The sequence below is a fragment of the Patella vulgata genome, chromosome 8, assembly GCF_932274485.2.
Source record: "Patella vulgata chromosome 8, xgPatVulg1.2, whole genome shotgun sequence".
NCBI classification, from domain to species: Eukaryota; Metazoa; Mollusca; class Gastropoda; family Patellidae; genus Patella; species Patella vulgata.
The window spans coordinates 52,233,343-52,247,842 of record NC_065886.2 but is presented as its reverse complement, the minus strand read 5'-3'; the positions used below and the strand labels follow the sequence as shown (position 1 = coordinate 52,247,842).

The 14,500-nt window shown below is 38.7% G+C and overlaps 1 protein-coding gene across 1 annotated transcript; it reads right to left on the bottom strand.

The window, feature by feature from the left end:
* Positions 1-11,460: 11,460 nt before the first annotated feature.
* Positions 11,461-14,481, bottom strand: LOC126831051 (uncharacterized). Its single transcript, XM_050561657.2, has 2 exons — positions 12,791-14,481; positions 11,461-12,512 (listed from the first exon to the last, which is right to left on the bottom strand). Exons 1-2 carry the CDS (start codon positions 14,283-14,285, stop codon positions 11,740-11,742), a joined length of 2,268 nt encoding a protein of 755 aa, XP_050417614.2. The 5' UTR covers positions 14,286-14,481; the 3' UTR covers positions 11,461-11,739.
* Positions 14,482-14,500: the final 19 nt, after the last annotated feature.

Genomic DNA, 14,500 nt, shown 5'->3' with positions numbered 1-14,500 from the left:
ATGTGCGCAATAGTGCCCTGTACACATAGAATAGTGTCATGTGCATATAGAATAGTGTACTGTGCACTATTACGCACAGGACACGATTGAAATTGATCAATATGTAATTCTAATTCGTGTGTTTAATTTCGAATGTTATAGAAAATACTGAGTTAGAGACTTAGCGCTCCTTTAATTGTTGTTATTGGTGTCATATTATGGTTATTGTAATAGTAGGGTATACCATTAATTATTGTAATAGTAGTTGGAGATTAAGGGTATACCATTAATTAATTGTTGTTTTTAATACGAGTTGTAGATTTTTCTTCTCTTTGAATTCCATCTGATATTACATGTATATAATGTTGATTGTATTATAAATTTTACAGCTGTAGATAAAGCCAGAGTTGGGGTTTTGTAGATAAAGCCAGAGTTGAGGTTTTACAGCTGTAGATAAAGCCAGAGTTGAGGTTTTGTAGATAAAGCCAGAGTTGAGGTTTTGTAGATAAAGCCAGAGTTGAGGTTTTACAGCTGTAGATAAAGCCAGAGTTGAGGTTTTGTAGATAAAACCAGAGTTGAGGTTTTACAGCTGTAGATAAAGCCAGAGTTGAGGTTTTACAGTTGTAGATAAAGCCAGAGTTGAGGTTTTACAGTTGTAGATAAAGCCAGAGTTGAGGTTTTACAGTTGTAGATAAAGCCAGAGTTGAGGTTTTACAGTTGTAGATAAAGCCAGAGTTGAGGTTTTACAGTTGTAGATAAAGCCAGAGTTGAGATTTTACAGTTGTAGATAAAGCCAGAGTTGAGGTTTTGTAGATAAAGCCAGAGTTGAGGTTTTGTAGATAAAGCCAGAGTTGGGGTTTTACAGTTGTAGATAAAGCCAGGGTTGAGATAGAATCGATTGTGTGTTCCACTGTCGACACATTAAGCCAAAAATGAAATTAATATTAATAAACCAGACTGCCACACCACATTTTGCAAAAATAATTGAATATACTACAGTCTGTTTCATTCGACACACAAGACTAACCCAATTCAATATTTCATTCTGGTCCCGTTCCTTTAAACTTAGTATTTTTTTACATTTTCATTTTGACACAAGTGATCTTGGTGCAAGTGACTTCATGTTAACCTAAATTTATAACTTTAATATAAGAATAATTTATAGGTGGGAGTGACACTTTAATATATTTGTTACACCAATTTAAGTATGTTCTGACATACAATTTGCTTATCTAAAAGGACAAATCAACATTTATAATTTAAGACAGGATTATACTTATGTAACCATAAATAAATGTATTTAAAACTCAAGTATGTTTATATGATATATTATAATCCGAATATAGACTTGTTCATCATAATACATGGTGCTATATCACTAACACTTGAATATAGACATGATGAATCAGTATTCAGTTTGTTTTTACATTCTTGACATCGGAACACTACGAAACATAGGTTGTCAGGAAACGACACGTGGTCCACCACCAGCTAAATCGTCCAAACAGTTACAAAACAAGTAGCACCATGGGTCAGACGTGGAAAGCGGGCATGTACGAAAACCGGTCGCCACATCCCATGCACTCTTTTCTTATTACGTATCTTGGAACGGCCTTTGATCGCCCAGTAAGTATTATCTCCGGTTGTATTTGTAATACACTTCTTATGACCCACGTTGTGTATCTTTAAATGACATTCTGACACCCTACGCTATCAGTCCCAAAATATCGTAGGGTTAACAAACAAAATGTCAGGAATAAAAGTACGGTTTCTACAGTTTTATATCAAGCTGGATACATAGTTACAAGCATAGATTATAATAAAGCCACATATCTACTCTCTCAACCCCACCATTTCGTAGAACGAGTTTACTGACGTATCCCAATACATCACATGGCTCTCCTGCGACTTAACGGGGCATTCTGAAACCAGATGGTGTCCCTTGAACCTCTACGGTCTCTCGTCTCTTAGAATCGGCCTGGTGTCTACCCTGGTGTCTACTCAAGAGCGCGCATTCTATATTAATTATATGCTCTCAGATTCACAGCAATTAAAGTAGCTAAGTCCATAACTCAATATCATCCAAAATCTTCGACATTGAAAACACGATTTTTTTTTTGCAATTTAAATCGGCATTGGTGTTGTGATCTTACCTGGAAAAGATGGGCTTCTGATATCCAATATTTAAATAAACATTTTACCATTGGTACACGAATCGTGTACCATAATGCGTTTCAGCGCCATTTGTAATAAAGGACTCGAAATACGAGGCTAGGCATATTCAACGTGTCATGTCAAACGGTGACGCTATATTCTTATCTGGAGAGCATGCTGAAAGAATGAGGCTAGACATATTCCACAAGTCATGTCAAACGGTGATATCATGTTCTTATTTGGAGAGCATGCGCAATAAATAATATCGGTGTTGACTCTAATAACCAGACGCTAGAAACTGGCTTGCGGTTGAGACTTCTGGCGTATTTCGCCGAACATAACTGATGACAATTCACAGTAAAGCGGACACGATAGAATGTAAAACAGTTTATATAAATTCATATGGCATTATTATATGTGTTGCGACCTTTTTGTGCCAATTTCTAGCTCCAAAATATTAGCGATTTAGCTCCTTTAATTATTCTACTGGCTAATTATGATGTAATTAATCATGTGATTGGTCACTCATGCCAAATATGAAATGGTAACTTTCCTATGATGTGTTTTTAGACATAGAATTTATCTTTGGTCTTAGACCCCCTTTTCCTGTTATCCTCACAATATTTTGTAAACAATTTAATTTGTGTTTCAAATAAACTCACACCATAGCTAATATTTTAACAATGGATAATAATCAATCAAGGCTATAATATTATTTTACATATGTGTTCTTTAGCACAAATCTCGACTTAATAGTACTACAAACAAACCAAAATATCACATCATAATTAAAACATCTACAGTGATAACAAATTTTTTCGGAAGTCTTTGAAAATTTTAGAAACATCGGATCATAAGTGAGGTATTTGCAATACCAACACGATGTCGTTACATAGGGGACAGTTGCTAACAAATATTGTGTCAATCTTATTCAAACACAGATCCTATTTCGTTTTTTATAGTTTAAAATTTCGTTTTACTTGGTTTTACTACACTAGGATATGGAAAATATGGCGAGTGTTTGGCGTGAGGTACACGGAACTGTGGTTAACCAACTAGAAACATCAACGCTGATTGGTTAATCAAATGTATGACGTCATAGGGTCAAAGGCCGCTAGTATGACCTCTGACGCGATCCTCCACTACAACCAGTCAGATCTTCATACTGTAGAGGCCATCGAAAGTATAAAAAACGAAACAAAATATAGATCTGTATTTTAAAGTAGCTAAGTTTCTAACTTAATATCATCCAAAATCTTCAACATTGAAAACACGATTTATTTGTCAAATTAAATCAACATTGATGTTGTGATCTTACCGTAAAAAGATGGGCTTTTGATACCCAATATTTAAGACAAAAAAAACATTTTACCATTGGTACACGAATCGTGTACTACAATGCGCTTCAGCCCCAGTTGTATCTAGAGACTCGAGGGACGAGGCTAGACACATTGCACCAAATCAAACGGCGCATGTAGACTGGAATAACCAGACGCTAGAAATTTGCACTCGCTTTAGACTGCTGGCTTATTTCGCCGAAAATAACTGATTTGAAATTGGAGTAAAACGGACACCATTGAATGTAAATCAGTTTATATACATTCATATTACAGTATTATATGCGTTGCGACCCACTTTTGTCAATTTCTAGGTCCCAAATGTTAGCGATTTAGCTCCTTTAATCTGATTGATATTGTATCTTTAAACTCGGATGTTTTTGGTTATTACGTCAGTTATTTGCGTATTAATCTATCAGTTGTTATCTGCAAGTATAAAAAAAAATACCAAATAGACGAGATTTTTATAATAGACACCGCTACAGTCTTTAAGATTGTCATAATATAGTGTATTATATACGTCAGTACGATGATATATGTATTGTAGATAAAAGAACGTGAGTATTAAAGAGGGAAACTATGGTATATATCAAATCAAAGACGATATGTGAGTAATGAAGAAGATGTATGTCGATCGTGTCTCTCCATAAACAATCTATATTTAATATTACACACTTGTTATATATAACCTACTAAATTAAAACAATAAATGTACAAACACATGGTATAAATATGATTTCAACAAAGACTGTTAAATTTCAAATGATGAAATAGTTTAAAATGAAAACGGAGTATTAAATGCCCCGAAACCCAGGCGTAATAGCATCTACTACTCCGAATATTAGCAGTCATAAATAAAATTTTAATAAAGACTGCATGATTTCAAAGAGCACCGGCAGTCCTGGACCTTAGGCGCGCAGTGGCAGAACTAGCGGGGTGGGGGCAGTTGCCCCTGAATCCACTTCCGGTCAAAGGTGGGATCCCTGGCGACAAATAGAGAATGCCGAACCATAGGCACTGACTTAGGGGTGGGTCCCTTAATCGAAATCAGATGACTTACGTTAATACAATTGGGCCCAGACTATTCGTATGAAAAGGGACCCATTCGTTTATCTATGAAAGGTCCTTCATCATTGCTACAGGGCCCCCACTATTCAAAGGGACCTTTAACCAAAGTCAGAAGGGCCCGACTTTAATGCAATCGGGACCATTCGTATGACCCATGCCTCGTCGATCGTCAAAGGGCATTTAATCAATGTTAGAGGACCTCACGTGACAGTAATTGGGCCCACACTACGCATGGGCGTAGGGACCCATTCGTTGATCTATGTGGGGTCCTTATACTCATCTATATGGGCTCAAACACCCACGCATCACGACGGGGCCGTTCGCGCGATCTTCCTGGGCCGGCACACTGTCCGATTCAGAACTTCTTGCCGAGGAATGTGACATTTGAGGTAAACCGAAAGGGGGGGGGGGAGGCGGTCCCACGACGAAGGCGCTGATGACGAACCACAAGAAATAAATGATCACTTCAAATGCAATGTTCATTTGGGTAATTTTAAACAGAGTAATCAATAGCTTCGGTGATCGTTTCTCTGACTCACAAACCATTTTGACGGGAACAACGAAACGGGGATCCGACATCTTGACTATTCGTTACAGCATCAAGAATCCGAAAACCCCGGCGTAGTAGCAATTATAACCGTTTCTAAGTCCGACGCGATGGCGCATGTTGGTAATGTGTTATGGCAGTAATGACGATACCCAGTCGTTACAGTAACATCAGCTCCTAAACGACGATGTGGTTGCAGCACTATGTGCCTCAAGCACGTACTTGGCGTGATACATGTTGTCACCAAACATGATAACAGCAAATGACCAGTTAACAGGTCGTTACTTACAGCACCAACAGGTCGTTACTTACAGCACCAACAGGTCGTTACTTACAGCACCAACAGTACCCAAATCCAGGAACAAAAGCAACAACGACGAACCCAATCGTTACAACATCAACAGCTCTCATTGAACTTGGCGCAGTACCATCTCTCCGCGAATCATCTGACATGTTCATATTGCTACATGAGTTGTTGCAGAATTAGCAAAATCAAAAATACTTTTTACAAGGTGGGTCGTTACAGAATCAGCTATAGCACAAAGACCGTCTTCAAGATGGGTCGTTACAGAATCAGCTATAGCACAAAGACCGTCTTCAAGATGGGTCGCTACAGAATCAAATACATAGCAAAAATAATGTTCACAATATCAATCGTTTCAACAATCTGATTTAAACACAGATCCTATTTCGTTTGGAGTTTTTTATAGTTCAAAATTTCGTTTTACTTGTCTTTACTACACTAGGATCTGGAAGAGTTGTTATATATAACCTGCATTCTGGTTGATGTGAGGGATTAGCCAATGAAAAGGTCTGTTACGGCGACTTCTTAGTGTGCGATGCACGGAGCTGTGGGTAAACTACTAGAACTGTCAATCCTGATTTATTAATCAATGTTTGACGTCATAGGTTCAAAAGCTGTACGACCTCTGACGCGACCTTTTACTACCACCGGTCAGATCTTCATATAGTGTAGGCCATCGGAAGTATAAAAAAAAAACGAAACGAAATACTGTTATTTAATCAGATTGTCGTTTCAGAATCCAATCTAGCATAAATAACGTCTACAAGATTTGTCGTTGCACGAATCAAATATAGCAAAAAGCGCCGCGACAACAAAAATATGACCGAACACCTCTCTGTAGATAAATCATTATCTGGTGACAAATATTCGTAATTTAATCTAATAAAAAATATATGAATCTATTAATAGGCAGGTGCTAAAATAAATCTCCATATGATTCAAGTAGAGTCTTATTATCTGTATTTATCACTTTCTAAGTTGTTTCATATTTCTATCCTATTGTAATTAACGTGTAAATTGAACTGTACAATTAATCATTAGTTTAATGATTCCACGGAATATTAACGGTCTTTCTGTTTGATGATGATATAGCAGCATCTTGTTTCATTACTGTAAATATAGGGCACTGTACATTATATGTACATGGATTACATGTTTGGTTTCAGAATGGGTGGGGGTGTCTGAATGGTTAGCGCGTAAGCGTTCTATCATAAGGTATGTGGCAAGGAGTAGGATCGCCTGTCCAATCTCGTGGGTTTTCTCTGGGTCCACCGGTTTCCTCCCACTGCTAAAGTCCCCTACGCGCAAGCGAATTATTGAAATAAAATTGAACCATATGTTAGTTCCGAAATGACCTAAGGAGAGGACGTTACCCCCCCCCTCTCTCTCTCTCTCTCTCTCTCTCTCTCACACACACACACTCTCTCTCTCTCTCTCTCTCTCTCTCTCTCTCTGCTTGAGAATATGTGAACAATGGCTTTTCTTTTTGGGGAATTGGCTGGTGGGACCGAGGGAATGTTCATATTAGTTGCATCGAATTAACACTCTATTAATTAGAACACCTGCCCCGACTTCTCGTTTGGGGAATTCACATAATATACAAATCTTTCTCTTTAACGTTATTACTAAACCAGATGAATGCTTGAATAACATCAAACTTAATTAATAGTCACGGATATTATACAGTTAATATTCAACACTGACCCTTTAAGCTTAGGAATACCTGGCTGCATCACTATACATTAGCTAAAAAAAAAAAACCATATCCCAAAACAATTTGCACTGTAAAAGTTAGTTTTTATCATTCAGTATTCTGTATGTAAAAACTAAGTCTCCAAAAATCAGACACCAGAATAAAATTGAAGATGGCCGCCAATTTGGAACCTTACCCCCAAATAACGGCAAAACCGTTCACTATGATTTCACTGATCCTAAATGCGAGTTGCTGACAGGAGTGTTGCGGTTGGCGCTGTAGCCAGGAAACCTAACAAGGACACACGTGCCTGTCTTTTGGATAGAACGAAGCCATTGTAATGTGTATGTAAAAGATCTCTCGGCAGTTGGAGTAGGCCATAGTCGTTCTTATGGGACGAAAAGCCGAGGTCTTATATACACAATTCAATGAAAGTGTATGCCAATCTTCATTAGCCAAGTGGGTGCAGAAAAAACCTCATTTCATTTCCTAAATGCTAGGCATATTTAACATACAATACAATCCCGGTTTAAAAATTATGTTTCAGAAATAGACGCGTGTATCAAGTGATGAGTGTCATGTATCATAAACCCAGTTCATTTATAACCAGACACATAAAAATACATGATATACGCACACTGACTGCACACACGCCCTTTTTTATTTCATATATTATCTTTTTTCTTTTTTTTCCTATTTATTCAAAGTTATCCTGTAATTATTCTGGTCAATTTATCAAACAACTATGCCCAATAGTGTCGTGTTTGCCGTTCTATTCAAATCGTGCAACCCCATTTACACTATATGGACGATAAAATTCATACCCTTTATAGACAAGCCAATATTACTACAATACGCTATATACATAACGCACGGTTAGAGGGATTCGCCGGCGTCCCATTCATAGTACACGTGATCTAGTGTGAAAACGACATTCATTACACTGAGACATATAGCTATACATATGTATAACCCTAAAAGCATTAAGCCGTCCAGATAATTTATGACACAGGTAAAAGCAGTTAAATATTTCGGTCACAAATTCTGATTGGCTGCGTCTCCACCAAGGTCAAAAACGACATTAAAGGTTATTCACGAGTGGCCCCCATCTTTTTTATCTCATTTAAAGAAAACTTGAAACTCATCGACGCCGTAACCTTTATAGGTCAGATGTATCTAAACTGATATCTTGTCTAAAAGGACGATTAAAATGTCCGCGATAACGACGAGTTTTATCTATTGATCATCAATAATTGTGACATTTTATAGTTCGTAAGGTTGCAATATTTTAAGTACTTACATATTAATATTGACTATATTCTAATAATTTAGTAGAGGACATACATAACCCTCAAGGGCAGTGAAAATTTATTCATTAGTTGACATGGAAAATGGAAAATAAAGTAGGGCAATAACAAAAAGCGAATTGGTTTTGGAGACCCGTAACCAAGGAGACCTAATTTAAATCACGCATTCTCTGAGCCCATCAACTGTCCCCTCTCCCAATTATTAACGTGGGTCTCTCTATAGTTATTGGCCTAGTAGTTCAGGCAAAATATTGTTTCATATCGACCAATTTAGGCCCACCACCAAGGGAGGGGGGGGGGGGTAAGGGTCGCGAGACCGGATTGTTTAAAATGTAGAATGTTTTTTGAAAATTTCTTGGAACACCATCCGTGAGTATCAAATAATAAGCATATCATCTTGTACATACTAGATAGATTACAATTTAATTCTTATCGAAAGGCATTTGGATCGGCTCATTTCCATCATTACGTCAAAATAAAAAGAAACTTTTCCATCTTTCACAAATAACGAGTAATCACATGAAGTTGAATATATTGAAATCTTTCAAGATGTAATCAAGATGTAATCAGTACAGCGGACGAGGATCGTGTCTTTATTGCGTCTCTCGACAGGGAAATGAATAAACCAAATGGGCCATACTGAGTATGATATGAAATAGTTACAGCCCAGATATATTTAAATAATAACGTACAGATGACACGATGATAATATTGGCCTACTAGATATAAAACTGTTCATTAGTTAATGTATACTGTGTTCCATCTCAGATACAATGATATCAGATAGAAACTCGTTCAAGTGTAACAAACATTTCTAAAATACTATAATGTGTGAATCGTTCCATAAAGACGCTCCATTCAGACGTTAATAGGCCACAAATAAAACTGTGTAAAAGTACCAATACAACGATTTCTATAACTAAACCGTTAGTTTTCAAAGTAATTGACCCCGCAAATCACTAATCGCCATTTGAGGGATTTTGAGTCTCCAGAAAGTTTATTAGTCTAACAATGATTCTGCTCCATTCAATATTTACACATGAATTGGCACCCACCCTGCAAGCGATGCGAACAAGTCAGTACCACCTTAAAGTGCTGGGTAAAATCAGGTTTCACCCGATTGAATCCAAGCACCGTGTGTGTGTGTGGGGGGGGGGGGGATTTAGGGTCGATATTCTCGATTTGTTTGTTAAATCATGTATTCTTCTATCATCGACTTTAATGCACTTAAATTCTCCTATTATATATATTTACAATCACGAACAAACGTATGACAAACCTGCGACGTGTTACAAGGGACATAACTCCTGTTTTAAGAAAATCACCCCTGACCTGTAACATTTTATTTTACTTATATTTCTATAATATGACACAATGGTACCCGTCGAAACATTAATGGTGGAATTTTAATTGATACGTACAGGGTAAGGGTGGGTTGGTTTGAATTGCTTCGTCTTTGGTTTAGCATTTATCTTCCAACCCGAGGGGTTGGATGGTTAGCGTGTGCGTGTTGTATCATAAGATCTGTCATTGAGTCAACTGGCGTGGTTTCGATTCCCTTGTTGTTCGTGACAAGGAGTAGGATCGCCTGTCCAACCTCCGATTTCTTCCCACTGTTTAAGAGCCCTACGCGCAAGCAAATTATTGAAAAAAAATTGAACCATATGTTAGTCGCGAACTGACGTGGTTTTTGTCGAGTTGACGTCAAACCCCATTTCTTTCTCTCTTATCGTCCAACTCAAGTCAGGTAGCAAACCCACCTTCACCCACAGCGTCATGAAAATCTGTAGCCAAGATCTCGAACCCATCCAGGCTGGAATTAAATCCACCGAGCATGCACGTTGGGACCACAGTTTACATCCCTACAATCTTGTAAAACAAGGTCAGCAACTCGACAGTTATCACCAAACCAAAAACCTCTACCAAATCAACTTAATCCTGAAACAACAGGATGTCCTTAAAGGCAATTACATAATGGTTATCGTCCGTCCCTCTCTAACCAAAGGAATGCGAATGCAAACTAACCCGTTCATACATTGGAGAAACCAGAAGACCTATAATTAGATCATTACTGCAAAGAACACCTCCTTATAAGGCATGACATCCGAGAAACAATGGTTGTCACTGAATCACCTAGACATCTGCCAGAACTCTCCACGTCACCCAAGACTATAAGAACAACGGAAGTCATCCAGATGAAAACATTTTAACCAGAAGTCAATAATAGCTGAGGTCTATTTGGAATTTGAAATAAGATTAGTTCGTTGGGCCACTGTCTGGGAAAAAAGTCCCCCATACCACACATCATGGCGTAAGCCTTTCCCCATTATCCTGGTTGGTGAAGAAAAGTAGCACGTTCAATCCCATTTCTTTAGGTCATTTCACAGAATCACCCGGTCGAATAAGGGGAGATAACTGTATTTAAGGAGTCAGGATAGTAATTGGATTTCCCAAATTGACGCCAATAAATGACATTTCACCAAGTTATTTCGCTCTCGGGGAGTATCTAGTGATTTGTCTTACATTGTCTCATTACTACAGGTTGTCCAGTCCTTAATCTTAATTCCTTCTGGATTAACCCATCCGGGGTGGAAGCAGGGAAGGGTGGAATATATTAATCGATATAATGACAAACACGCCAGAAATATCAGTAGCCTTACTTGTTATCACCTATATCACAGAAACATACTTAATAGGCTGTGGGGATAGGAAATGGATACCGTTTTTCAAATGAAATGGGGTTTAACGGCTTACATTTTTGTAACATTTCCCCTTGTCAGTGGAGCATGATGGGGGGCCTGACAAGCACGGCTGTCTAGTCATTCGGATGGGACAAAAACCCGACGTCCTGTGTATATATTGGCGTGCACGAAAAATATCCCTTGGCAGTTGGAATTCGATATAAGAGTAGGTCATTGTGCCGCTGCCCGGGCAAAATTTCGCTCATAGCACACTGTACAGCGTATACCCGTCTTCATTAGTCAAGTCGGAGCAGAACAGTAGGACGTTAAACCCCATTTTATTTCATTTCATTTTTTTTTGTAACAACCAGCCTATTGAAGGAGCGTAAGCATAACAACGCGGTCCAGGATTTCTGGAGGCCGTGGAACCGCCGATTTCCTGTACGCCGAGTCGATTGAAAAGAGCACATTATTTAATTAGAAGGGCCTTGACCACTTAGAGCACCACCTCCGATCCTGTCCGATCCAAAGTAAGCATTAATTGGCTTGATGATATTTAATGATTCTATTGAGTTATTCTCAGATCTTTCTACCAGAAATACATCAATAGCAAGTTGGGCAAGTTGTACACCAAATAACACATTATCCAACAACACTACTATTCATGTATTAGGATTTAGGGAAAAAATAAAACTTCGATTCAAGCACATTAGACCCTACAGATTTAGTAACATTTGGTTGTTGACCACCAACATATATATTATAATATCCTGAAGGTACATTCCATCCTGAGTCATCACTCCATACAAATAAACTAACTGCCACGATTGAAAAGTTCACAGTTAATGTTTTTCCACTATCAATAGATACTCGATCAAATGATACCAGTTGAAGACGTGGTGTAGGTTCCTTGTAGACTGGCCAAGTTATGTAGGTTTGTACTACTTCATCCCCAGCGAAGGGGCCAATATTTGAAACGTCCACAGAACCAATAATTTCAGTCATTAGAGGATAAACCTTTAAGTTGCTATAGCTGAAGCTGGTGTAGGAAAGACCATATCCGAAAGGGTAAAGTGGTTGGTGGGTAAGATACCTGTAAGTTCTCCCAACCATTGTGTAGTTAGTGATAGCAGGGATGTCACTTTCCAAAGCCGGCCAGGTAAAAGGGAGTCTTCCTGCTGGGTTAGCCATTGGTTCAGCCAGTGTTATCATTTTGTAAAGAGCTTCACCCGCAGCTTGAGCTGGATAAAACGCTTCAATAATAGCCACTACTCGAAGATAACCTTCTGCCCATCGTACATCTACAGGACCAGCGTTAAAGAAGATTAACACCAAAGGTGTGTCTGGGGGACTATTTTCAATAGCATCTTTAGCTAACTGTATCTGGTTATCGGGGAGATTTATTGTTGCTCTATCTTTCAGTTCTCCTTCTAGTACTGGACCTGAAAAAAAGAACAATACGCAATTGATTATCTTGCTTATGTAGTTACGATATTGAAAATGATATTGTTATGCTGCAGGAAAGCACCCCGACCGTGGTGAGATTGCACTTGTGTGTGTGATTAGCTTCATGGTTTACCTTGCAACCACCTATAAAAGATTATTTTGTAAAATACTAAATTACACAACATTCAACACCATTGTGTATGTTTCTCTTTGTAAAAAGAATGTTTATTACTTTAATGTTTATAGTTATATGAAGATTTCAGTTAATGTTTACCTAATCCGAGACATACAATAACCACTTTAGAATCTTTCACAGCATCAGCTATAGACTGATTGTCATACTTCAAACATGGTGTACCGTCCATACAACCAGCGGCATACCCGAATTCGGTACCAAGGACTTTGAGCGTATCTAAAGGTGTTTTAATAAATTTAGGATCTGTATTCGGACCGTAATCTCCGAATATCTGAATCTTGTTGTCTGCCATGGGTCCAATGATGCTCACTTTCCCCTGAATCAATTTTCTCAGTGGTAAAAATTGCTCGTTCTTAAGTAATACGAATGATTTTAGTGCAGCTTCTACAGCTAAAGCTTGGTGTTCAGGGCTCTCAACAACTGAAAGATCGAGTGCTTTATAGGGATTAGATTCCGGGGGATCGAATTCGCCGAGTCTCATTCTAGTGTACCACATCGGTTTCATCATATCCCTTATCTTTTCAATTGTTAATCTCCCCTGATTGACAGCATCCACGATAGAGAAATAAACGGGAGTATAGTCGAATTTAAAACTAGCCACAGCTAAGTTCACACCGGCATTTATACTCGCTACCACGGTGTCCATACTGTTATTGAGGTACTGATGACTATGAATGATGTGTTCTACAGCTCCAGCATCGCTAACCACATATCCTTTGAATCCCCACTCATCACGGAGGATGTTGGTTAAAAGTTCTTTGTTGGCGCAAGACGGTATCCCATTGATACTATTATAGCTACACATGATGTTGTATGTTCCTGCTTCCACACATTTCTGGAACGCTGGTAAGAACGTGGTCCTCCAATCCCGGATGGACACCTGAGCGTCAAAGCTGAATCTGGAAACGGGAATATTTTCAGGACCGGCGTAAGCATCAAAATGCTTGCATCCAGAATTTACCAAAAGGAACCTCGGATTATCGCCTTGTAAACCCTTTACGAATTGCTGGGCATGCATTCCTGTAAGATAAGGATCCTCGCCGTAAGTCTCTTGATTTCTTCCCCATCGGGCATCTCTCATAATATTGATCACAGGACTAAAACAACTCAGGCCTTTGTGCATGGTGTACAGTCCTTGCTTCTCAAAGTCGTTATTCTTCGCTCTCACTTCCATGCCAGTTGCTCGTGCTACGCGGAAAATTAAATTGGAGTCAAAAGTTGCAGATAAACCGAGTGCTTGTGGGAAGGAGGTTGCATTCCCCGCCTTAACATCACCTCTTAGGCATTCAGTTATCCACGTGTAATTTTTGATACCCAGTCTTGGGATAGCTGGGACGCTTTGATCCACTTTAGGTAGTTCATGGGCCATCTGTTCCATCATTTCCTGCAGGGTCAACCTGTTCACCAAGTCTTGGACTCGTTCATCCCATGGTAAACTGGTATTTCGGAACGGGAACTCAGCTGAAATCCCTCCCACAACGATAACAGCCAAAATCAATCGACAGAACATAGTTGATAGAGTGACGAAATCTGACTGATAGTATAAACAATGTTTGTCGCTATATAAATTCATATCTTTAGATTTGTCCTTGACGATAACAGGACTGATCAAATACTTGTATCTACGTTAAGTAGGCCATGACTACATTCTCTATGAAATATTCGGAAGCCACGATGGCTCAGTGAGGAATCGCCGAGAAGTAAAGACATCCGGGGTTCTATCCCCTGTGTGGTCGAATTCTTCCATTAGTTAAATGAGCTTATTTTTAGCCGCCACGTATGAGGTGG

Excerpts from the sequence above, each read along its gene's own strand:
- LOC126831051 (XM_050561657.2), bottom strand. The coding sequence starts at position 14,285 with ATGAATTTATATAGCGACAAACATTGTTTATACTATCAGTCAGATTTC. Across the intron at positions 12,513-12,790 it reads TATTGTATGTCTCGGATTAG|GTCCAGTACTAGAAGGAGAA; the intron begins GTAAACATTAAC and ends TCTTTTTTTCAG.